This window comes from Archocentrus centrarchus, chromosome 4 (assembly GCF_007364275.1).
Source record: "Archocentrus centrarchus isolate MPI-CPG fArcCen1 chromosome 4, fArcCen1, whole genome shotgun sequence".
NCBI classification, from domain to species: Eukaryota; Metazoa; Chordata; class Actinopteri; order Cichliformes; family Cichlidae; genus Archocentrus; species Archocentrus centrarchus.
The window spans coordinates 23,681,134-23,706,151 of NC_044349.1; the positions used below are offsets into that span (position 1 = coordinate 23,681,134).

Below are 25,018 nucleotides of genomic sequence, written 5' to 3' on the forward strand. Positions count from 1 at the left end.
TGAAGCGCACCCACCTAGAAAATCTACAAAGACAACTTAACCCACACATCACACGGCAACAACTGTCACTTGCTATTTTGCTTTGGTGTCTCTGATAATGTTTAAATTATAAACACTACAGTTTTTTTTTTTTTTGAACAGTCTTTCACAATAAAACCTGTGAAACCTGTTTGAATTCCTGAAAAATTGTATAACCAAAGACAAAGTACCAGAGTTTCAGGCAAGGAAGGTCATGACTGCTGCATTCAAGTCAGCAGAAATGTTTTCCACTCAGCAAAATGACTTGGACTCTGTCCAGAACAGCAATGTCAGTCCTAACAGAACAGAGCACGTGGGCCATCACAGCGCAAGGGTAAAAATACAGATGTGACACCACCTTAGTCCTTACAGATAGAAAGAAAAAAAAAAAGCCACTAGACAAAAGGACAGAACAGTGATAATAATTTATTTATTCAGATAGAGTCTTTGGCAGCGGAGAACAAACACGAAGGGTGATTTAATGAGAACATTTTCACGTGAAGTTGAGTGTTTATCTGCAATTGAGCAAGAGTGTTGGTGATACTGCCGTGAAATTTTGAAATGTGTTTGTGAGACGAACAGATGGGATTTTACTGTGTTAAAATGGGTTTGGCTTCTGCGTGTATAATGAAATGAAGTATCCCCACAAATTAATCACAGTAAAATCTGGCACTGGCTTTTTGTGTGTGTGTGTGTGTGTGTGTGTGTGTGTGTGTGTGTGTGTGTGTGTGTGTGTGTGTGTGTGTGTGTGTGTGTGTGTGTGTGTGTGTGTGTGTGTGTGTGTGTGTGTGTTTGTTTTAAATGACACTCTGACATAGTTAGCATTTATGTTAGAAATTCTCTGTCACGCTCCAATCTGGTATATATATATATATATATATATATATATTTATGGCCTGGACTGTGTTACAAAAGCATATAAAGAGCAACAAAATAACAAAAAAAGTAACTCATTTGGTGAAGAGGGAGTAAACTACTTAACAAGGCAGTTTGCTCACTCTCCTATATTCACATCCCATTGGCATCTGCTACCAACTGTCAAGTGCAACACTATAGTTCATATAATGAAGGGAAAAGAGGTACAAATACGTTCCTTTTCTGGTACAACTCATCTTTTCTGTAGATCTGAGCATCTTTGTAGATTAGAAAGCAGCCAAAATTCTCTTTACCCCCAAAAGATAGGGCAGGTAAGGCCATTTCAATATTTGCAAAGGACTTGATAAAACCAAGTTCTGGAACCAATCGGAATGCACAAAATGCTGCATTCGTCACACAGCTCACAATATGGTGCAGAACACACACACACACACACACACACACACACACACACACACACACACACACACACACACACACACACAGTGCACGAGCCAGACGTAGCTGTCTGACTAGGGAAAACAATGGCATCACAGCTTCTGTCAATTATTAATATCATTCAGAATACTGTTAGAGGTCCATTCATTCATGAACAAAAGGCAACAGTCCACATCTCCTTCCACTATTCCACCGGCCATCTTCTATTTCTGCATTCAGCACTCTATTAGGAAGAAAGTAAAGCTTGAGCTACACATACATCACAGGACATTAAAGAGTTCGTTCAATATCAGAATACTGTTAGAGGTCAGGAGTTTGGCTGCTCCCATAATATGTGCAAAAAAAAAAAAAAAAATCTGTTGTTGTACAGACTTCTGGCCACTTGGGGTCCCTGTTTCACTTGGTCACAGGTATTACAACAGTTTAATCCGTCCAGCACAGCAGTCACGTTACACATCCATGGACCATATTAAGGCTGGGCAAGGGATGGCACAGTTCAGGTTGAGATCTGACTGGCAGGATGAGATTCAAAGAGTCTGAAAGCTCATTGGGATCCACCTTGGATCATACAGAGCTTCCCATCCATTTATATTTCCATCCATCATGTTTTGCCTTGGGTTGGTGCTGAAAGGGCTGGGTCACTGCAGTCCAGGGTCACAACGTGACTTTGCTGAGTCTAAGCGAGAGGCTTGAGCGGTGCTGGGTGCGTGGGAGTGTGGAACTACACCGGCTACGCAGCTGCACGGGCCGACCTGCTGAGCCTCGCACCCGCAGCAGGAAGTCAAAGTTAGCTGATGTGTTCATGGCGTAAAAAACATTAGCATTGTCTGGAATCACCAGTTCTGAAAGAAATCAAGCACAGGACAAAAAACAGGTAAAATTTACTGTCAATTATGTCACTTTCACGACAGCACAGAGGACACTTTGGTTCACTAAGCTTGAAAACAGCGGATCAGTGAAAAACCTAGAAGTTAAAATGCTGAATTGCAAATATAGAAATGGTGCATCAAAGCTCTGAATAATTACGGTATGCATAAATATAAACTGATCACCTAGGAGGAACCAAAAATTTTAAAGCACATGTTTTACCTCTCTCCTCTGAGATGACTTGCACCAGCTCATATCCTTCCTCCGGCTCCACCTCCAGGTTGTGCTTTGCCATTGCTCTAGCAATTACAGCCGGGGTCTTATCTTGATTGGTCAGCTGTTGTAGGACAGATAGATTAAGTTATATTTAACAAAAACTGTGAAACATTTACATAATGCAGCCTCTCACAAAAATATAAATATTTATTCACCAGTATGCTCTTGTACAGATTCCCATTGCCATGTTCCAGACTGACTCTTATGATGCATGCATCCTGGGCCTGGGTGTTATAGGTCAGAGTTTGACTCGGGGAACTAGGAGACAGGGGTGTGAGGGAGATGGAGCGTCTGTGCATACAGGGAGGCCCAGGGAGGCAGGGAGATGTATTAATCATGGAGACACTGGCTGTTGATGAGTTTGTGTCCATAGAGTGAAGTGAAGTACAGGAGGATGATTCTGATAGCTGGGAGGCAACAAGGAAAACAAAATTAAATTGCATATTGAATCGGATAAGCAGAAGAAACTGCAAGGGTGGGCAGATATATAAACTCGTGTTAGAAAACGTTTGGGGGGGAGAATTTTAAGGTTCATTATCTACGCAGAGAGTGCACATGTCATCATCATGACAGAATCGCCAACATTTATTTTATTTTGCATCATCACTGAAAGCTGAGCCTACTGCTCCAGTTAAAGGTGTCAAAAGAGTCGCGGCATATACACTCACTGGCCACTTTGTTAGGTACACCTGTTCAACTGCTCATTTATGCAAATATTTAATCAGCCAATCACATGGCAGCAACCCAGTCCATTTAGACAAGGTCAAGGCAACCTGCTGAAGTTCAAACCAAGCATCAGAATGGGGAAGAAAGGTGATTTAAGTGACTTTGAATGCATGGATGTTAATGCCAGAAGGCTGGTCTCAAGATTTCAGAAACTGCTGATCTACTGGAATTTTCCCCACACAACCATCTCAAGGGTTTACAGAGAATGGTCTGAAAAAGAGAAAATATTCAGTGAGTAGCAGTTCTCTGGGAATACCTTAATCAGCCAGCCTGCTTCAAGTTGAAAGGAAGGCAACAGTAACTCAAATAACCACTCGTTACAACCAAGGCACGCAGAAGAGCATCTCCGCACACACAACAGGTTGAAGCCTGCAGCAGATGGGCTACAGCAGCAGAAGACCACACTGGGTGCCACTCCTGTCAGCTAAGAACAGGAAAGTGAGTCTACGGTTCATACGAGCTCACCAAAATTGGACAACAGAAGACTGGTGTGATGGTCAGACTGGACTGGTCAGAATTTGGTGTAAAAACATAAAAGCATGGATTCATACTGCCTTGTATCAACAGTTCAGGGGGGTGGTGGCACACTTTGACCACCTTAATACCAAACTGAGTATTGTTTATGTGCTGTGCCATGTTTATTGTGCCATGTCACAAAAGGTCAAATCATCTCCAACTGGTTCCTTGAACATGACACTGTACAGTCACCGGATCTCAGTCCAGAATGAGGAATGTTTCAAGCAACTAGTTGAATCTATGCCATGAAGAATTAAGACAGTTCTGAAGGCGAAAGGAGGTCCAACACAGTGCCAGCAAGGTGTATCGAATGAAGTGGCCAGTGAGTGTACATAGACAGTGAAAACTCATGGTTAAAAAACATTTAATATTTGATTATTTTTACAGAACATTTTGTCTGTTCCATTACAACCCACCTTGTTTTGCTGGGAGTCGGAGGTGTGAGTTGGGGTGGCGAGTCCCTCACTGTCCGATGGACTGCTGGAGTCACTGGAAGACACACTGACTGAGTCCATGCTCTCTCCTGAGCTGCCAGTAGGGGGCGAGCGTGGCGTCTCTCTGACTGGAGAACTGGCTGAATTACTGTCTGTTCCAAGAAAAAGCCTGAACAGAAAATGAAGTGAGTTGTTAGATAATAAAATAAAGAGGTCCCAGCAGTTTCATTTCTTCATTCTATTCTGGACTTAATTTTAGATTGAAAACAGGACTCGTCTTTATTGGCTTCTAAAAATGTCTCCTTTCTGACTGTACTTACAAGCTAAGCCTCTTCACCATGCTTTTTCGAGGTTTGGGTAAAGTTGGGCTGCCGTCACCAAGCCCTTCAATCTCACAAGATAAGGCATAGCTGCAAGAAAGAGCGCTAATGTTAAACCTTCAAGATAAAAAGAACAAATTAAGTGCACTTTGGTTTTAGGAACAGCATTTTCAGTAAGAGTGAAGCAGAGAGGTGGTCAGAGAGGGCAAGAAGGGGGGGCTCAGGGAGCAAAACAAGTACAATAGAGATCAGTAGGAAGTAAAGAAATGACATCAAATCAGCAGGGACAGATGAGAAAAGAGAACAAAGCTTCTCTGGTGTATTTGTGTGTGAACAATAGATCCAACAGACCATGAGTCATGCACTAATTTGCTTATTATCAAATGGATAACGGTACAATGGAAATAAAAAGGTATTCAAAGTGAAGAAACTGTACCTTTCCTCCTCGCTGAGCTGAAGCTGGCTCTTAAACCAGCGAAGGAAAGCTGGGTCTGCAGTCAGACAGTAGCTGTTACAGGCCGACTGGAGCAGCTTGATCTGAGCGATCACCTCAAACTCCTGCAGAGACAGGAAGAAAATTGCCCATGTTGGATACGTTTAACTTGAAATAAATACCACGTGTCAAATGGGCTCTTCATGTGAGCAGCAGTCAGGGTAAACTCAAAAGGAACTGAAGCTACACTCACCCTGCGTCTCTTCTCAAAGTTGATCAGACCACCCTGTGGAAGACAAAGCGCATGCTGTCAGAGCCGGGACATCACATACCAGTGGTTGCTTAGACAAACAGCATTAGGTAGACCACTCCAAAAATGGACCAACAAAATTCCTCATGCACTTATGGAAACTTGCGTCCCACTTTCTGACAGACAGACTCTCAGATCTAGAGAGCTGTGTAAACTTGGCAGACTTTCAAATATTCAGACATGCACACACAATCAGCAGGTGCTTTTTACCTCCACTAGGTCAGGCAGGGCTGTATCCAACATGGTCAGGTCAGTTAGAAAAGTCCCCAAGTAGGGTATCGTTCCTTGCATTGCTCCCTGTGGAGAAAGTTATGCGATTATTCCGAGTAAATTTAATGAGATGCTGCAGTACAGTCAGATGTTGATTTACACTTTGATCTTTGAAAATGGCAACGATAATAACAAAGCAGACTTAATGCAAGTACAGCACACTGAGTAAACAAAGCTCAGCGTGTGGCTTCATCATTCTGGAGAGTCTAGCATTCAGTTTACAGCACACTGCTTTTGAGGAATGTGTTGTTTAAAATTATAAAGCTCCATTTTAGCGCCTTTCAAAAAGATCCACTTGTTTGGCATTCGTTTCTAAAGCTCTTAGTTAGCCAGTGTTTGCCTCACCATTTCCTTCTGCAGCTGTAGTCTCTTGTGGGTACGTTTCTGGTGATCCTTGGCACAACTCTCAAGACTGGCAAACTTTGAAGTACCTTCCTGTAGGGCAAACCAAAGGAAAAAAAAAATAAAAAATTAGCTCTGGTTCTTAAGATTCTAACCATTGAATGAAAGAGCTTTCAGGATTTCCAGATTGAGTCTCAAGTCTGTGAGAGTAACAGATGGTTACTAAACATAAATGATATTTTCATTCATACGCTTAATCAGACATGAAACAAAGAAACTCACCCTCATGAGTAGCTCTCTGCTGGTCAGGTAGTTGTTGTGGTCCGAGAAAATGTCTGAGAGTTCCTCAAATATCTGCATGCTGTCTCTGCACCGAGTACAGATTCATGTCAGCTAATGTGATTTGACATAGCAGGTAAAATATGCATGCAAAATACACAGAGGAATCGGCCTTTTGGCAGATTTCTGCAAGATCTTGTTACTATCAAAACCAGCTGAGATTATCTGCATAGTTGAGAGTTTGGAGGCTTACTTGTGCACGCAGGCCCATACTCTTTTCAATCTGTACAGAGGATTGGACTGCAGTGCCGACACAATGGCTCGCAGGGATGAGAAGTTTTTACGTATTCTGCACTCCTGTTAAAAGAATATGGAAGACAATCATAACTTAGATAATATTTTTGCTGATTTTAAGCATTCATTTATGAGTGAGCCTGTGATTTTTGCCAACCTGTGCAATGTCTATCCAGCGCTGGATGATCCGCGCTCTGACATGCGGTCTGAGCTGTCTGTGTTTCAGTATTGTGCTGACCACGCAGGCTGCAACAGCATTGAACTGTGTAATGGTGGCACGGATGGTAGGAGCGCTGTGCTTGTTGTGCTTCTTATCCCTCTGAGACCACACAGAGCCCAGGCAATGATGGGGTACAACCTTTTTAAACAGCACCTGAAGTCCCACCAAAGAGTATGAGTATGTTAGCAAGATGACGCAGAACAAACAGGATGTAACCTGCGTAACCTTTTTCCTCCTGTTTCCATGCCATTTCCCACCACTTACCGCATCCATGTAGGTCAGTTGCTCGGCCACCAGGTCAGCATCAAATGACAGGAAGTCCTCCTGGACCTCACTCTCCACTTCCTCTTCTTCCATCAGGCTATATGAACTGTTGCTGTGGAAACCAGCTAAAAACAAACAAAACAGGCACACAAAATAAATTACAAATCTGAGATAGTGAAGTGACACTGAGATTTTAAAGGAGACCCAGTGTGCTTTTCCTGACTTTCAATTAGGTGAACTGTCCTCAGTTTAAAACAATGGATCCTCATACTATATATGGTCAAAGTTTCAAATAATTTTTCCACACATGATATGATCTCAAAAAGAGAATGAATACTCATGTAACAACTCAGACACTTTGCTCTAGCTGTGAGCACAGAAGCCCTACCGGCTATGTGTGAGGAGCAGCCAATCAGAGGAAAGTTAGCTTAAAGGGAGGGGCTTAATGGACTGGCCCAAGGCCCAGTACAAGATAAAGAACGATTATTTTGAACTGTAAATCATGCAAGGCGTTTCAAAAAATAAAAAATAAACAAAGGAGGTACCCTCAATGTCATCCATGCTGGCCTGAGCCTGCAGATGCTCCAACAGACCCTCTGCCCTTCTAAGAGCCTCTGAGCCTGGCAGAACTTTGTGTAAGTAGTCCATTACTCTGTGTAGACAGGGGTAGTCCGGAGGCTCCTGGAAGTCTTCAGGACACTGATCAAGCCAGGCACGAAGGATAGAAGCCAAAGCACTGTGGAGAGAGCCGGGAAACACTTTAGAGAGCTGGCAATGATAGGTGAACAGGTGCTGTTAGTCAGCAATACTCCTCAAAGTAACACTGAAAGTTGCCCATATGGAACTGATGGTGATGCACATATGAAACGTTTGCTCACTTTCTGATGGCTCCATTGGTTTCAGAGCCTTGGCATCTGTCCGTGTCTTTCTTCTTTTCTTCCATACTTCCATACCTGCCACAGAAAATAAGACGGTGCATTTAAAATCGCCACAAATAGTCAGTGTGTTATTTTTTCTTATTGATATATAGATCAAGTTCATAACATTTCATTTCAGCCTACTTGTCTAGCAGGAGCTGCAGCACAGTTTGTGTGCTAGCGAAGGCTCTGTAGGTGGAGAGGAAGATGGACGTGTAGGTGTGGTCGTTGTCTCCAAACGCCGTCAATAATGTCTCCACCAGTCGCTCCAGTGTTCCAGCACGAATGCTTCGGATTTTGCAGGTCTCCAGCTGGCTCACTGTGTGGCCAGGAGGTAGGCGATCACCTTCCGCCTAAACATATACATAAACATACAACTTATATGACAAATTCAAAGAAAGAAAAATAATATAAATTCTCCTAATAAGGCCACCACTTCCCCACAATGCACCTCAGCATTTACTCTACAACTTTGGGGAACTCTACTGAAGAGCTAAAACACCATTCTTCCCAAAGACATTCCCTCCTTTGGTGGTTTGATGTTGATGGTGGAGAGCGATTTATAACATATCCAAAATCTCCAGCAGAGATTTTCAGTGACCCCTAGTGCCCTACGATGTGGGGTTTTGTCTTCCTGGAAGAGACCACTCGGGACAGAAATATTTCTTCATAGGATGAACTCAGAACAGCTTTTTAAATCATTTACAGTGAACTTTTCCTCTTAGAGGAAAACCTGAAACAGCTAATTGCCCCTACAGCAAAACAGCTACCAGAGCCCGTCGGTGAAATGGTCTTTCATTTAACTTCACACCCTTCTGCAATCTATCTTTTTACACTGTTGTACGTACAGTATGTGACTAGCTGTTGCTTGCAGTCTTTTTTATGTTTTTGTTTTTTTCCCCATTCCCAAGTGTTACATATCCAGATTAGGTAATATTAGACTGTTTTTACTTTGAATCAGACTATATTCAGTAAAAACAACAAACAAATAAATTTAAGGAATGGATTTAAACTGTGGTCCAAAAACGATAGCGGGACGGAGGAAACAGTATTATGACCTATATTTAATTAGAATTTCTCCAGATGTGTCCAACTATTGTGTCTACAGGGAAATGGAATGAGTGGTTGCAAAACAGACAGGGAGAGAGAGTAAGGGGTGGCACAAGACAGAGAGAGAGACAGAGAGAGAGAGAGCTTGGTGAAGTTAGCACGCTACAACAGGAAACGCTCCAATCTGCTTTTAATCACAGCGAAGCCCCTCCTCCACCATCCCTCCAGACAGAGAGGAGGACAGCGGCAGAGCCAACTTCTCCCACCAGTCCCCTCTGATAACAGTTTAGAGCACACAAAAAGTATGATTATTTATCCGTGTGGGGCAATCCACTGTACAGTCACAGGCTTCAGTGTCACAGTGTGCGCGTAACTATGCAGAGTTTCAAACTAAACCCACCACACACAAAACATGAGTACAGGCCTCAAACTGCGCCAATTGTAACTGCTTTTGTTCCCGAACAATCGACTGTTCATAGTAAATATACTTGTCTCAATAGAGAGTTCTCTCTATTCTACTCTACTCAATAGAGAGCACTGCATAAAATACCCATGTTGTTTTAATTAGCTCTAATACAGCTTACAGCATTGTCAATACATCAAGGCAGTCTTATAGTCTGACAGCAGAGATCAGTTTATTCTTTATGTGTCCGTTCTCATCCCTTATGTCAGCTGCACAGATGCAAACACAAGTTCTTGACTTTTCTTATAAACAGAAGAAAATCCTTTGGCTTTCACTAACTCACAAGAGAAACTAAGGATAATGCACCTAATTACCCCCTCTGTGCAGTATAATAATGCACAGTGTAACATCTTATTATGTAGACATAAACAGCTCCATGGAGGAAACAGCAATGCCTTATAGTCACTGAAAAAAAATGCACAACTAAGGGAAAAGCCTTTAATACTCCCCTTTTTTGTCACACCAGCGTTTTGTAAAACACTGTAAGCTGCGCAGGGGAACGAGCGGCTTTGTTGGCAGCTCGGAAAGTCAGGAAATCACATGCTTTGGCTAAACAGTCCAGTTCTGGTGAAACTGTTCGCTTTCAGCAAGCAACTAAAAAGGTGTTGTCTCAACTGGGAGATTTATAGCTCAAATGTTAAAACAATAACAATCCTGGTGGAGCACAATGCTGAGAGACGCCCCACAACTGAGAGAAAAGCTGTTTCAGACAATACAGATTAGGTTTTCTGTTTTTTAAGGTCAGCGGTCTGAACACAGATAACTGGACTGCTTTGTTTTTTTTTTTTTAAAGCCATCTGGACATGATAAATTCTAATCCAGGCATTGTTCACTTTATAATATTCACTTTTTTAAAATCAGCAAGAAGCTGAGAATGGAGAAAAGTAGGTTAAACTATTAAAGTAAAATGGTTTTCCATGTGTATTCTCTGAGGGTTTGAAGCTTAACCTGTCTGCTTTTACAAAAACTTTTGATCAACTTTGATTCAGTCATACTGTGAGACATCAGATGGACCTACTCACCCCCAGCCATCTTGCCCCCTTATTGGCCGCCTGCTGAATCTGGACCCTCTTCAGTGTCACATTGTAGATGGCTCCGTCCTCAATTTCCTCCCCCCAGTCCTGCACTGAGCTCTGAAAGAAGAATTTGGGGGAAAATATTATTTAAAAAAAAAATAATTAAGACACAAGAACTGTGTTAAGGCTTCAAACATAACTGCAGGCTGCAAAGCTAACCTGCACAAATGTAACTTAAATAGTTTAACAAAGATGGGAACTGACTTTCTCTGTATGAGAAAAGCAGAAGGAAGAGGGGGGAAAACACACACACACAAAAACAACCACAGTGCTTTAAAAACTCAGAAGAGAAGGATTGAAGTGCAGTACAACATCAAGAATAACCAACTCCCCAACCCCCATCCCTGCAGCCTGCCAGGCCTCCCTCCCTCCTTTTCTCTCTGTCTTTACTCCCTCTTTTATTCCCAGTCCATCTCTTTCATGATGTCCCTGCATCTCTGGAGCTGAAGTCAGAGCTGGACTGCTTTCCCTGAGCTCACCCAAGTTGTAGATAAGAGCCAGGATGGGTGAAGTCTCTTGAAAAAACACCTACATAGTAATATTTGCATTGCTTTATTCCCCTCCTCCATGAACATATGAGTTTGTCAGTTTGTCTGCTTCTACAAGTCAGTGGAGCCTGATTACAAATCAGTGTCACAACCACATTTAGGCTAAATGGCTCCATGGACTCATATGTGCTGCGTCTGCCACTGGTTGTAAATCACAACAGCGGAGCGCATAAACAAACAGAGGGAGCAGAGTGAAATCAAAATACAAAACTGCTGCTCAGATAGCGTGTGCAAACAGAGGCTGAGACCGGCTCAGACACCAACATATGGAAACGGAGACAAAAACAGAAGGAGGCAGAGAAGGATAGGGCAAATATAAACACCACGCATGCAGTCTCATAGCCAAGTCCTCACACAAAGGCAACAGCGGCCAAGATTACGCTCGCTTGTCTCACCACAAGCGTCCACACTATTTTCAACACAGAAGAGCCGCCAGAAAAGACATCACGGGCCAAAGTTGCCATTGACAGGTTCAATGGTCACTTCTAGAGGCCAGTGGCGCTCAGCCATTACTTGGCTATGTTTGGGTTTGAACAGCAAGCATGTGAGGCAGAAATGAAAAGAAAGCCAAAAAACAAACAGACAGAAATGAACAAAAGAAAAGCGAGAACGGGAGAGAATGAGTAAAAAAAGGATTTTAACTGACTCTGACAGATGAAACCAGCAAGCATGCCTGTGTGGCTGCAATTCAGAGGGTGCATTTGTCTGAAACACGTCTGCATGCCCATCCCATGCTGCTGTTCTCCATCTTGTCTTATGGTCAGCAACATGTTTCTATCCCTCTCCTTTTCTCTTTTTTTGGCTGCTGCCCGCTGGCTGGCACAGAGTCCGATAAATACATCAGTGTATGAGTCATGCAGTCCACACACTCCCAAAACAATAGCGGGAGGTCTCTGTGCTGGCTGGCCGGGCTGCTGAGTTCACAGTCTGCACACACACACACACACACACACACACACACACACGGCCTGCTTTTTGAAAGCCACAGAGCTGAAGATATTTTTTCAGAGCAGGTTTTAAAAAACAAAAAACAAAAAAACCCTGTGCTCTCTTTGTGCATCAAGTTTGGGGCTTATTGTGTTCCCTAATACTGCATGAAAATGGAACTCAAAACAGCCAGTATTTTCATTCACCAGAGTGAACAACACAGTTTAAGTTATACTGACAATCAGAAAGAAAAATAAATTACAGGGTAGACAGGGGGTGAGTGTACAGCGGGTAGCCTACATCAAATCAAATGAGACTGGGTGAGGTGCAAGCAGGAGATGTGTTGTTTACTCTGCAATACCCTGGATCCTTAAACAGAAGGTGCTCAAAAAGTGCACACAGAGGACAACAGTAACAAATATTACTCTATCTGTGCAAATAGTCCTAATCTGCATATCTGCCCATGAGCTGGGTTTGAAGAATAACCCCAAGATAACAACAGTTAAATCATTGGCGGTGATCTGTCGGTTGTGCATTCCTCGGCTGGACCCAGCTGGAAAGAGACTGTGATGGCCCCGGGGCCTCGACAGTTGTTCCCCTTCTGCTTTACTGTGGATCCCCAGAAAACAAACAAACAAAAAAAAAAACCCTTGCTTTTCTATCATCAGGTGGGGACAAGCTCAAGGATCCACTTCATATTCTGGAAAGCGACTCTATATTTGATCGCAGCTCCCCTTCCTAAGCCCAAACTTAGCGCGACATCTTTATGCAGCAGTTATGTGGGTTAAACTGGATTTAAAGCCTAGTAAAAACAATTGAATCTCAGTGTTCAATTGCACCCTCACTATCCCCCTCCTCCTCCTCTTCTTCCCTCACTTATCCGCTACTTTCCCAAGCCTACAAACCCACCCCCCCAACCACCACCCCCACCACCTTCCCCTTCAAAACCACAAACAACAGAGATGTGGAAACCACCAGGAGACTTTCTGTTTTGATTTTTTTTTACCATTTTAGTTTTCCAGGCGAACTTCATGGTGAGCGTTTCTCTCATGATCTGGAGACAGCATCAGAGCTCGGGAATAATCCAACAAGGACAGACGAAGACGCGCTCCTTTAAAAAACACAATTTTAGATCCTCGAAATTTTTTTTCTCCCTCTCTATGCACACACACACACACACACATACACTCTGAGTCCGCTCTTTTACAAACTCCAAATCCTCCTCCTCCAGCGCTCCGCTCTTCCACTGAATGACCAAACTCCTCCTACTTGCACTCACAACAGTTCCATTTAAACCCCTCCTCCTATTTTTTTTGTCCAACTTTCATCAGACTGACATCAATTTACGCACGCACACGTAGGTCTGAGAGTTCTGTTTGCAAAATACACACGAATCATAAATCTTCAGATTTTTTTTTAAGTCACGTGTTTGCAGGAGTTTGTAGTCACGTATAACTTGTTTGGAGGGGTTTAATTGTATAGTGTATTTAAAGTTAAGGTTTTTTTTTGTTTTTTGTTGTTGTTTTTTTTTGGGGGGGGGGGGTTGGCTTTACCTTAATATGAAAAACTTTTTCTGATGAAATTAAATTTATTTTTTAAAAAGTATAATATGAATGTATATTATATACCTCTCTGTGTGGAGTTTGCATGTTCTCCCCGTGTCTGCGTGGGTTTCCTCCGGGTACTCCGGTTTCCTTCCACAGTCCAAAGACATGCAGTTACCGGGGTTAGGTTAATTGGTCACTCTAAATTGCCCGTAGGTGTCAATGTGGGCGTGGTTGTCTGTCTCTCTGTGTTGGCCCTGCGACAGGCTATCAACCTGTACAGGTGTACCCTGCCTCTCGCCCTATGTCAGCTGGGATAGGCTCCACCCCCCCCCCCACGCGACCCTTAACAGGATAAGCGGAAGCGGATGGATGGATTATATATATTATATATGTCCAAAAACATGCATAGAAATGTTTTCAGTGGCATTTCTTTTAGTCACTGTATGCTTTCTCAAGCATGTTTATCTATTTTATCTGAGCTTAGTCAGCATATTTGGTCACCTGGGAGCAAACGAGAGAGGGGGTGAAAAGAAAACCGACATTTCATCACCTTGTGAGGTATTAGGACAAACCTTAATAGTTAAAAACATTCAGCGGTTTTGAGCATAACTGGCATTTCTTTCATTTGTTTGTAATTTAGTTTCTGAACATCTCTTTTTTTTCCTTTAGTTCTGTTTGGTCTTCAATAAGTGCAAATTAATCGACAATATTTCCCCAGCCCATGGGTTTTTTTTAAGCTCATAGCTGTCAAAATGAAGGAAGCCATAAAATTAGATGATTATTCACCCAAGAGAATGTCTCAAACTAGATATTCATTTATATATTTTTTTCAATATAGATTATAGTCAATTTAGGTTTATTTTGCTGTTTATTGTGGTCCATTATGGCCTCTTCCCGATTAGTGTGGATATCCTGTACTTTAACACTTCCAGTGCAAGTACCACCCATGTGGGAAAAATTGAAAACATTTTTATCTCATTTCATGAGGTTTTATGCTTTGAATTACTCATGAAAGTGGCCATTTCCCCATTTTTATCACCCGAAGTAATCTTAATTTGATTCTTAATTCTTGTGGGTCACTTTAATATAAGCAAATCATTGTAGGAGAACTGAGAAAGCCTTATGAGATATATAGTATAAAAATATAATTTATTTTCCATGTGGGCAGTTAAAATTAAGATTATTATCATAATTTATTAACACACAGATGTTGTATAAGTGAAGCAATGGACATTAGGCCCTTTAGGCTTCTTATATGGAGCAGCTGCAGCCTCACAATCCCTGTGTGGGACAATACAAGGAAGGCTTTAGATGGCGTCACCACTACTGTGCATTGTCAGTGGCCGGAGAGGAGAATAGGCTGAGTGTGTGAGAATGGACAACACTGTTCCACTGTGAATGTGTCTGCACACGTACCCAAACAGCCCACTTTTGTGAATAAATGGGAAGATGTGAATCAAGCGCCAACGCTGTGAGGGGTCTTTTGGTGTATTGTAAATATATATTGAAAGTGATCCACCTGTGAGTCACACATTTACATGTGCTAAAATGCTAAACTGCTGATCCGAGAGTCATAAGGGTTTATCAGGAGGAGAGAGTGCAATCTTACCATGCTTCTTGTCATCTGATTCAGTGGGAGGTAGACCTGCAGTGGCCCCCTATTCAAAATTGTGTGTTTGTGTGTGTATACGTAATCTGTCAACCCACTTCTGTGGCTCCCATAATGCCAACGTGTAACACAAACGTCACCCTCAGCATCACCAGCTATCACTGTCATCCAAGGTGCACAAACACTCGCAGATGCACGCACAACAAGGTGTCTATTTTCTGCACTGCTGCTCCCTCCGAGCTTTGCTAAAAGGGCACAAGGGAAGCCTGAAGTACATCTCAGTCAGTGCTTCTCCATGTGCGGTAACCACACAGTATCAGTCTTTCTTCTTGCTGACTCTTCATCATGTTGCATATCTGGCTGGTGTCCAGTTCCCAGGCTGAGCTGCCCCGGTATCCGCTTGAGTCTTAGCAACTCTGGGAAGCCTAGAGTGGCACTGGGAAGGTTGTGACCCCACATGACCTCTAGCTCAGCCCCTTGGGGACTGGAGTGTTGGTCTCAGAGTGGGAGTGATGTCATACCTCAGTGTAAACAAGATGTCTGACGAATGTGACAGCTGCTGCTCTGTCTGATGGATGAGCAGATGCGTATGCTCATCTTTCAATCTGGGATCAAAATGAGACATTACTCTTGCTTCCACTGGGCCCATTAAAGGTCTGTTCTGACCTCTAAAGTAGATTTAGAAGCCATGTTTCAAAAAATTCAGAGCTGCTTCTGGTTTAAGTCAATCCAAGTCCTTCAGGACAAATCCAAGTGAAAACAATAGTCTGACATTTTGGGAAGTCCACCTTCTTGTGGATTGTAATGTGAAAAGGGTACACTAGATGTGAGCCTGGAGCTAGCAGGCCACCTTAGCTTAAAGAATGAAATGAACCTTCAGGGTTAATTTATTAACCACAGACTGTATATAAAAGATGAACTTCCAGGGCTGAAAGTGAAGCCAATACAGAACTGCTTTAGACCTGTATTCTTTCTAAGTCCATTTGTGGAAATCGATGGCAAAAACAAACATACGACACAACTGACCTGTGATCTCAATAAACACTTTCTTGATTAGTTTACAGTCTCAATTGCTAAGTTTAAATCTTATTAATACAACTTTATGCTCATTTTGTAAATTATGGTCCACATTAGAGTCATTACTGTGTAACTAGTGCCCTTCAATTCATCAGTCCGACCCACCCTTCAGTCATCATATACATACATAGGCATAGACATCAGTCATGATGGTTATGCTTTTACACAGAGTCTAAGCAAAATGGACCCAAGTAGATTATTTGTTTCATGTTCTATAATACTGGAACATTATAGTTGGTTAAATGTCACTCAAACCTCACACAAGGAACCTGAGCATCATGCTTCCTGTGCCCTGGATGCAAAGGTTCATTATGTTGCTATATTTGAAAGCCCCTGAAAATACTGCACTCTATACTCCCCACACAGTCACACAGGCAAATCCTCATTCCAAGTTTTCCTCTCTATTGAAAGACTAATGACGTAATTATACTTAGGAAAGCCCTTGACATGGGAAGGGCATTTTTTTTTTAGTAATGGATTACAGCCATTATTGAGCTTCCCAAGTACTCTCTTCCCTTTGTTCCATGGTCAGAATAGCTACAGTACAGACAGCAAGGGGACAAAAACAGGAGGAGCGCCGCTCGCACTGTTATTACACCACAGTGGGGAAAAAAACGCACATTCCAGGAAATCTCCCACTTCCTGCCTCCAGCCTCCTGACTCCAGTGAGGCTGGTGTCCTCATACCTGACTCGCTGTGGAGACACTCTACCCTGAAGCATGGTCATAGAGGAGAGGAGAGTTCTTATAGTACTCAAAATGAACAGATTACAGGAGAGACCCACGACAACTAGGAATGTCACTGCAGAAAAATGGAAACCACTGACACACAGGGGACAAAATTGAGGAGAGTCTTGGGCTGCATGTGTAATGTCTGTGTTTGCATACTAGATAAGAAGGTCACATATCAGAGAAAGTGAAGTACACTTTAGAGATTAACTTGAAAGTGCATTATCTCTGCTGTGAGAGGGAGAGACTGAGACAGATGGGAGAGAATTCACAGCACAGTCAGAAACTGAGAAGATCCACACTTGTGGCGTGATACAGCTGGATCGGCTTGTTTTGGCATCCAGAGAAAATGTCATTCCGTCATTTAGACCGGAAAGAGACGTCCTGCTCTTCCTCTCATGTAAACAGCAAAGAGGAGGCTCATCACAGTGAGAGGAGTATCAGCAACGAGCGTAGCCAGATCCTGCAGTGGAAAGTCATTGCATCAAAAAACAAAAAAGAGCATATCAGAACCAGATGCTTTTCAAAATGTTCATTCTGCTTTCGTGCGTGTCCATTTTTCTTCTTTTTCTGAGTTATACGTGTCTGTGTGCACAGCGATGCATGCACTTATCACACTTGCCTTTCACTGAATGTTTGTGTGCGGTTGGTGGGTTTGTGTTTCCAAAGCATGCTTCCCAGTAGAGGGCAGAGTTCATAAACTCATGTGTTTATACAGAGTCAGCAGAGGTTTAAGTCACACAGGGCCACAGGAAAAAAACAAGAGGGCTGGATTTATGGGTCAGGATGATCTGTTATAACTTCATAAAAAACTTAAACGAGGGAATCAAAGTAGCTTAAATGGGTCATTTAGGAACAGTGAAGCAGTGGCAATGCACTCAGTCAGCGCATGTGTTCATGTGATAGGTTTTTAATGAGGTGACAGATCAGCAGAAGAGTTTATGGATCTGCCAGTAAAAACAATAAATATACATGAAGACACATCAGGTCATCTCTCATGAAAACACACAGCTGCATTTTCTGCTGCTCTTTCTTGTTGTTTCTCTCTTCTTTGGTCAGCTGAGCCCTTTGTTCAAACAGTCACATTAAACGCTCTGTCTGCCTTTCTCCTTTCCACTCTCGCACTCCTCTTATGTCATGTCTCTGCTCCCCTCAGATCTATTGTCCCGGCTGTTGTTGAGCTCTCTCTAACCTTCTCTTTCTGCCTCTGGACGGGTGACATCATTAGTTTCCAGTAAAATCCAGAGCTGCAGACAAGAGACCCCCCCCCCCCCTCCACCCCCTCCTCCCACTCCTCCTCCTCCTCCACCCTTCACACTAAAACCAATCTAATAGAGCTTTCAACTAAAAGTGTTTTTCAGTCCAGGTGTTTCATTATCAGCAGTGCTTCCAAATAATGTTTAGTCTATCTAAAATTTTAGGACAGATGTTTTTTTCTGCCCTCCATATGGGGTCAGTTAGACCGTTGCACGAAAGCAGGGAAAATCCACATTGGAGCAATGGTGACTCAGATACCATGCTGGTTGTTAAGGTGATTTCAGGTGTCTCTGTATTTAAAAGTGTGGCTCCCAACTCTAACCCCCCCTCCCAGATCTAAGTCCGGCTAAGCCTCGAATGAATCGGTCTGGACTGGCCTGGTTGTCTGTCTGACCCCCTGCTAATGAGAGCAGGACCATCTGTTGCACAGCAAATAACACATGCTACTCTAAAGTTGTCACATGTGCAAAACAAAACAGAACAAGCAGCAGTAATCGAACCAGTAACACATTTGTGGCAACTGCTGCCTCACCTTAACACAACAAGAAAACAACAAAACTACAGCAGCCAGCGCATTAAATCATGCACACTTAACTTATTTTAACCAGCCTGCTGTTTCCGCTTTTTCTTTATGCACGAAGTTAGTCATGACCTCTCTGTAGCATAGAAACAAACTCCTTCCATTTCATTTCTGTTGCTTACATTAATTCTGAGCATTACTATGCACATCTATGGGACGCATGTTATGGGAAATGAAACTGCAGGAGATGCGCACAACAGCAACACACACTGTAGCTGCTCCAAAAAAAAGCGGCAGTAGCTGTACTGTAGCACAGAAACAACAGTTTAACAGCACTGATGTTACCATAACACTGACCAAAACGAAGGAAGATATTTACTCTGTCACAGCAATATGTGCACATCAAACACTGTTTAAAGTGCAAATACTTATCATGATGTTTAAAAAAAAACAGAGGATGTTTCCTTAGCATACAGTATTTATTTATTTATTATACATTGTAAACTCAGCAGTTATTATAGTGAGTAATCTGCTGACATAAAGACTCTGAGTGCTGACCAGTCATTAATAGCTGGAAAACCAGCAGCCTCCAGCTTTACATACTAAAGCTATGTACACTCACTATTTCTCTCTCTCTCTCTCTCTCTCTCTCTAATGCAAACACACACACACACACACACACACACACACACACACACACACACACACACACACACACACACACACACACACACACACACACACACACACACACACACACAATGCCAGCTTGATCCCAGTCACGGGGTTCTGGCTAATGCTGCATGCTCTGCCTGTGCGGGAAAAGGAGTAGAGAATTTAGTGCGTGTCTCACACAAACGCACACATACACACTCGCAAAGCTGCTAAAGCATTAAAAACAAACTACCTGAAAGACGGCACTGCCCCATACTAACTCACTTTTAACACACCAGTCAGCACCAGCACCAAGTACCCTACAGCTACCATATGGTGTGATGAGTTTCTGCCCCAGTTGAGCGATCTGCTCCTGTGGTGTTGTTGCTCTAGGATGGACATTTGGGTGACAGAAACAATGCCTGTAGTATTGACTTTTCACACAAGTCCTATTATGTGATCTAATTACGCCTAACTTAACAATATGGACCTCTATAGAGCTGCAGGCGACTAGACAACTTGACATGCAGCATGTGCAAACACCACTCTCAGTGGACCAAAAAGGGTGACCAAGACCTGCAGTTAGGGGAAAACAGAAGTCTGGCAGTTTGTGAATTGGGCAGTTTAAGAGAAAAGAAAGTACACATATGACAGATATTAAAGTCTCCACCCTCCCCCCCAAGCTTATGTTTGATTTTTTTTTTTCTTCTCTGTTCCCTGTGTTTGGTGAAAGTTAAATTATGTTACTGAATAGGATATGGCCCTGTTTTTGTGTAAATTCAAAAAGAAACAGCTCAAAAGCTATAAAAACTAGTTCCATCCGGATGGACAAATCACCTAAATGTCGAAATCGTTGTCAAGTCATCAAAACATATGACAAGCAAGAGTCAAAACTTGAAGACTGGAAATACTGAGACGTCACAGAGCATCAGCACTAAACGTGCACTTCTCTCTTCAAAAAAAAACCCAAAAAATTGGAGAAAGAGGAAGCAGGAGCGCTAACTCAGCTTTCTGCCTTTCTTTCAATGGAAAACACCGCATCATCAAAATTCTCTGTCACTGCTTTTCCTCTATAAAGTCACTTCTGCGTTTCTAGCATACGGCCAGCTGAGGTTATTGAACTGCCCTGCAGGTTACTGTAAGCCAGCGGGGATGAGGCAGCAGCTAATATTCCCAGTGACAGAGTTTTTATTGATGGACCTGCTGCTTAATTAAATTGCCGTATCACTGACTGAGTGGAGGGTAAAAAGGAACACTACAGACTTCGAAATGAAGATAATAGCCCACTTAGATGTGTGAAGCTATTGTTTCTCTCAAAAACCCAGTCAAGTTCTTAATTCCTACTTTTCACTAATCCTCCAGTGTTGGAATTTATGTAATGAAGACGTACATGTTATTATCAGATTTTTTTTTTTTTTTTTTTTTATGTGTGGATTACAATCATCTCTAACTTCTCCCTCTCTCCAAGTGTCAGTGAACCTTTGGTAAAGATTGACTCCTCAGCACTCCTCCCTCATCTCTGACCTGAACTGTGGACACAGGCTGAGTACAGAGGAGGAAACACTCCAGTCACTATCTTTATGACTGGCATGGTTTCATAACCTCATGTAAGTAGGCCAAAAGTAAACTGAGAAGAGACTAAGAAATACATTAAAGGGCAAACTGGCCTGTGAAATATTAGAGATTTTGTGCCAGATTTCTCATTAAATGAAAGTTTTAGAAGCTTATGTTCGGTTTATTCTTACATAACTCTATGGAAAGTGTTCACCTCTCTATATAACCACCTTCATTGCCAAGTATTCCCCCTATGTGGGCAATCACAGCTCTGTAAAAACAGTCACACAGATAAGCATCTGACATGCAGAGCTGATGTATGTAGCCTGAACATTCAGAGAAGGTCTGTAAGCTAACCTCCAGCATCCTTACCCCTTAAAACAATTGCAGGAAACAGTGCTGTGTGATGGGACAACATGACAGCCAGGATGTCGGATAGGCACTGAAGAGGACGGTCTTCCAACACTTAGAGTCAACATGGAAACGAGCACCACTGTGTGACACTCATCTTGTGAAAATGTGAGTAATAACTACACATACTGAACTGTTTTAGCATTACACTACTGTAAAAGATGTACAATGTGCCATTAAAAGAACAATCAAAATCAGTCTAGCAGAATTATGTATTTTTCCCCACATGCTCTTCTTCCTTTCCAACTCTTAAACCTGCAGTAACCACAATGCAGGTCTCTCAGAGACACACTCTAAGTGTGATATGCTACTAGCAGCTAATGCAGCCTCCCATAGATACGGGGAGTTCCTCAAGACATGGATGTGATGAGGAGAAAGGGAAACCAATTTTTAAAAAAAAAAGTTTTCCAAGCTTGCACCACAAGATGTTATGCACCCCTTTGCAATTTTTTTGGGCCCACAGAATCCTTCTCATCCAAGCATACAGTGAGCATGGCAGAGATTCCTGCTAACTGAGTCAGCTGATTTCCTGTTGGCTCCGTGCACACATGAATGGAATGAAAAAAATCATACAGCTCAATATAGACTTTCCAAATGTTATTGTACTAAATGGATAAAATTCTGATAGCAAAAACAGTCATTATATAGGGTTTGTAACACTAAAAAATAAATACCTCTATGAATTTACAGCTTCTTTTCTAACTACTGTGATGGGTTTTAAAATGCTCGTTGGGTCGGTTTCCAACACATGATGAATGCTGTAGCAACAAATATTTGGCCTCTATGCTGAAACTGCTCCACAGTGATCCTAGTGATCTTCCTAGCAGCTTGGCTCGAAGTCTCATAAACTTTCAGACTCAAAGACTGATAAAAAAAGAAGTTCCTTACAGCTCCTCCGGCACAATTCAGCTTGTAGTGAAGTCCAGGATAAAAACTGGTTTCAGTAAACACTTAATAAACAGACAAAAAAAGGTGGCAACCTTTGACCAGTGAGTATTTTATGTGCTTACATAGTGTCCTTGGGCACTCAGATTCAGCCTCACACTCTTGAGATTCAACTTTAAATTGTAATCCAGAAACCAGTGGGTGTTGTCAGGGTGGCTTTGTGACTCTTTTATATACTGGCTATGTTCTTACTCTGTAATAAATATGTTTTATGTTTTTAAAAGAAAATGCTTCTGGGAAATTTTACTCTTTTTCTTCTTTTTTGCTCAAGGATGGTTCATCTGGCTTGTTTTCAGACCTCAGTTTCTCTTCTCAACAAGACAATAAATGTCTTTCTGCTGACCAAAAACACCAAAAATATTTTCACTTCAGCATTAATACCACAAGTAAGTGTGTGCATGAAACAGAAAAACTGCCACAGCTAAGCCGGAATAAGCTGGTGGTAATTTTCTGGCAGTCACACTGTTAGGGAATGTAGGGAATGAGCAACATCACAGCTGAATGCAAACAAAGACAAATAAATGAATAAAGTGTAATGAAAGCAAAGTCCAAAGCATTATAGATCCTATTAACGCTGAACATTCAGCAAGACACGCACGCACACAAACACACATGGAGAATGACAAATCAGGGGTAGTTAGAATAAGTGTGAATAACTGCATTTCACAAGAGGTCAGTTGGACACCTGTCTGTGCCACCAAAGGTCACTGTTATGTTTGCGTTGTTTCACTATGAGCTGTCAGCTTATTGCATAAAACTTACTTGAGTAGAGGCCAAATAGAGGAATTATATGAGAAATGGCAGAACATTGATTTCTCAATTCAATATACAGAACCAGTCAAAAGTTTGGATACACTCACCTTTGACTGGTACTGCATGTAAAAATTAAAGGTGTCCTTCATGTGGCTTTGAAAGTCCCATCACTTAGTGTGCATTGTGGTTTATGTTGTGTAGACAGCTGGGATGCAGGATGTGTACATGTTAGCTGTCCCTGTGTAACATCTGCAGAGTCCAGACCAGCCACACATTTTCTTTTCCTATCACTCTCCTCTGCTTTCTCAAGATCACCAGAGCCATCCAACAAACAGAAGTGGCAAACATTACTCGTATCTATGCTCCTCGGAACGTATCTTTAAATGTTTAGAATTCCAGGCTGCTTTTCTCAGTTCCTTTTTTTTTGTTCTATCCAGGCTTCTCAAGTTTTCCATTTCACATTACATCCCCCAAAACTCAACATTTGACACCACACACACACACACACACACAAACATACACACTTCAGCACCTCACACATTCCAAAACAACAGAAGGCCTTCATATGAAGGTCAGCAGCTGGAGACTGGAAATATCTGCACTTCCCAGAAATACAAATTGATTTCATGCAAACAAAAGAGCTGATAGACATAATTATTCAACAACTGACCCAGTGTCGTGGGCTGCTCTCCGGGGAGCGAGGCTGGTACCTCTGCAGGGCAACCCCTCCCTCCCCCTCCAGCAGTAAGGTGCAGTCCAGGTCGGGGTAGTGGTGATGGTAAGAACCTGTAGGCCAGGGTAGTAAGGTGGCCAGAGGGTAGTGAGAGATCATGCTGATCGCCTGCATCAGCGGCAGGGGTGACAAGGATAGCAGATCATACTCCAGTCTGGACGGCAGGGTGGATGGAGACGTCTTCAGCAGCAGAATCTGGAACTTTGTGATCTGTGGCGAAGTGAATGTTTTTCTTCAGGATAAACTTATACCAGATTTGTCCTCCTCTCTTCTCAGTGTGGTTCTCAGTGTGGTTGCAGACCGGTCTTGTCTTCAGCTCAGAGGTGTGACTGATGATAATTGTTCACCTCAGTCTTCTCTCTTCCTGTTTCTCCTTTTCTGTTTTTTTTCTTCCCCTCTCAGCACTCAAGGAACTCAGTTTGCCAACTGCTCTCAACCACATGAGTGATTAAAGTCTATTGTCTCTCTCTCTCTCTTTTCTTTCCTTATCCCTTACATTCATCAGAGCTAAAAGGGGAGGGGTTAGTCGGTGGCCCAGCCCCCTCCTAATAAAACTACCTACTGACTGAAGGGAGTCTGAATGTGAAGAGAAAAGCAAAAGAGGACAGGAAAGCTAACATCGAGGTGAGGATGTTAGGGAAGAGACTTAAAGTGTTCCTAACACATTTATCCTGATAAATCTGTGCTCAATAAATCTTTTCAAATATGATTGTCATTGGTTTGACACATTGCTGTACTGGCCACGATTTTCCCCTAAATTTAAAATCTTCCTTTTTTAAAGTTCTTAAGCAGTCTTGTGTTTATAAAACTAAATAAAATGCAATAAAATGTAACACCTGCAGGTGTTTTGAAGTGTGAACAACTTCATGAAGTTACTGATTTAACTCTCTCTGCACAGCCTGATGGCATTTGTGACAGCAGGGCAAAGGTCAAACCATAATAAATGGGTAACAATAATGGCCCGAGGGAGAGAGCGCGTATGTGTGTATGTGTGTCTGGGGTAGGAATAAGAAGCAGTCATGTGTAAAACACTGAGAAGAGGATTATCTGGGACCAGGCAGTACTCTGACACACAAACACACACACACATGCCTGAACACACACACTGCAGCTTCAGCAGTTAATATTGAACAAGGTGTGATGAAAGTTGCTTCCTACAGTAGCAAGGTGTATTATGAAGTCAGACAAGACTCGAGTGAATAAACAATCAGAAAAAAAACACAGGCATCCGGTGAAGTTGTTTCACAGCACACACACAAACACACACACATACACACACACACACACGTGCGCGCATGCACAGAAAAGGTCTGAAATGTTGCCCTGAAGAGAAAAATATTGAACCTGCACTGCATTTTTTTTTTGC

At 42.3% G+C, this 25,018-nt stretch overlaps 1 protein-coding gene across 2 annotated transcripts; it reads right to left on the reverse strand.

Moving 5' to 3' along the window:
- Positions 1–424: 424 nt before the first annotated feature.
- Positions 425–23,955, reverse strand: rgl1 (ral guanine nucleotide dissociation stimulator-like 1). 2 transcript variants are annotated; one of them, XM_030727688.1, is made up of 18 exons: positions 23,590–23,955; positions 10,336–10,446; positions 7,945–8,153; positions 7,762–7,836; positions 7,429–7,619; positions 6,884–7,008; positions 6,557–6,772; positions 6,359–6,462; positions 6,109–6,193; positions 5,830–5,919; positions 5,425–5,511; positions 5,158–5,190; positions 4,908–5,029; positions 4,472–4,561; positions 4,134–4,320; positions 2,631–2,882; positions 2,422–2,536; positions 425–2,174 (listed from the first exon to the last, which is right to left on the reverse strand). In XM_030727688.1, the coding sequence occupies exons 1-18, from the start codon at positions 23,764–23,766 to the stop codon at positions 1,987–1,989; spliced, it is 2,457 nt and encodes an 818-aa protein (XP_030583548.1). In that variant the 5' UTR covers positions 23,767–23,955; the 3' UTR covers positions 425–1,986. The 2 variants fall into 2 exon arrangements, with proteins under 2 accessions (XP_030583548.1, XP_030583549.1); XM_030727689.1 differs by lacking the exon at positions 23,590–23,955 and adding an exon at positions 12,871–13,111.
- Positions 23,956–25,018: the final 1,063 nt, after the last annotated feature.

Excerpts from the sequence above, each read along its gene's own strand:
- rgl1 (XM_030727688.1), bottom strand. The coding sequence starts at position 23,766 with ATGCAGGCGATCAGCATGATCTCTCACTACCCTCTGGCCACCTTACTA. Across the intron at positions 4,321-4,471 it reads ATGGTGAAGAGGCTTAGCTT|GCTTTTTCTTGGAACAGACA; the intron begins GTAAGTACAGTC and ends TTTTCTGTTCAG. Across the intron at positions 2,883-4,133 it reads CCGACTCCCAGCAAAACAAG|CTATCAGAATCATCCTCCTG; the intron begins GTGGGTTGTAAT and ends GTTGCCTCCCAG.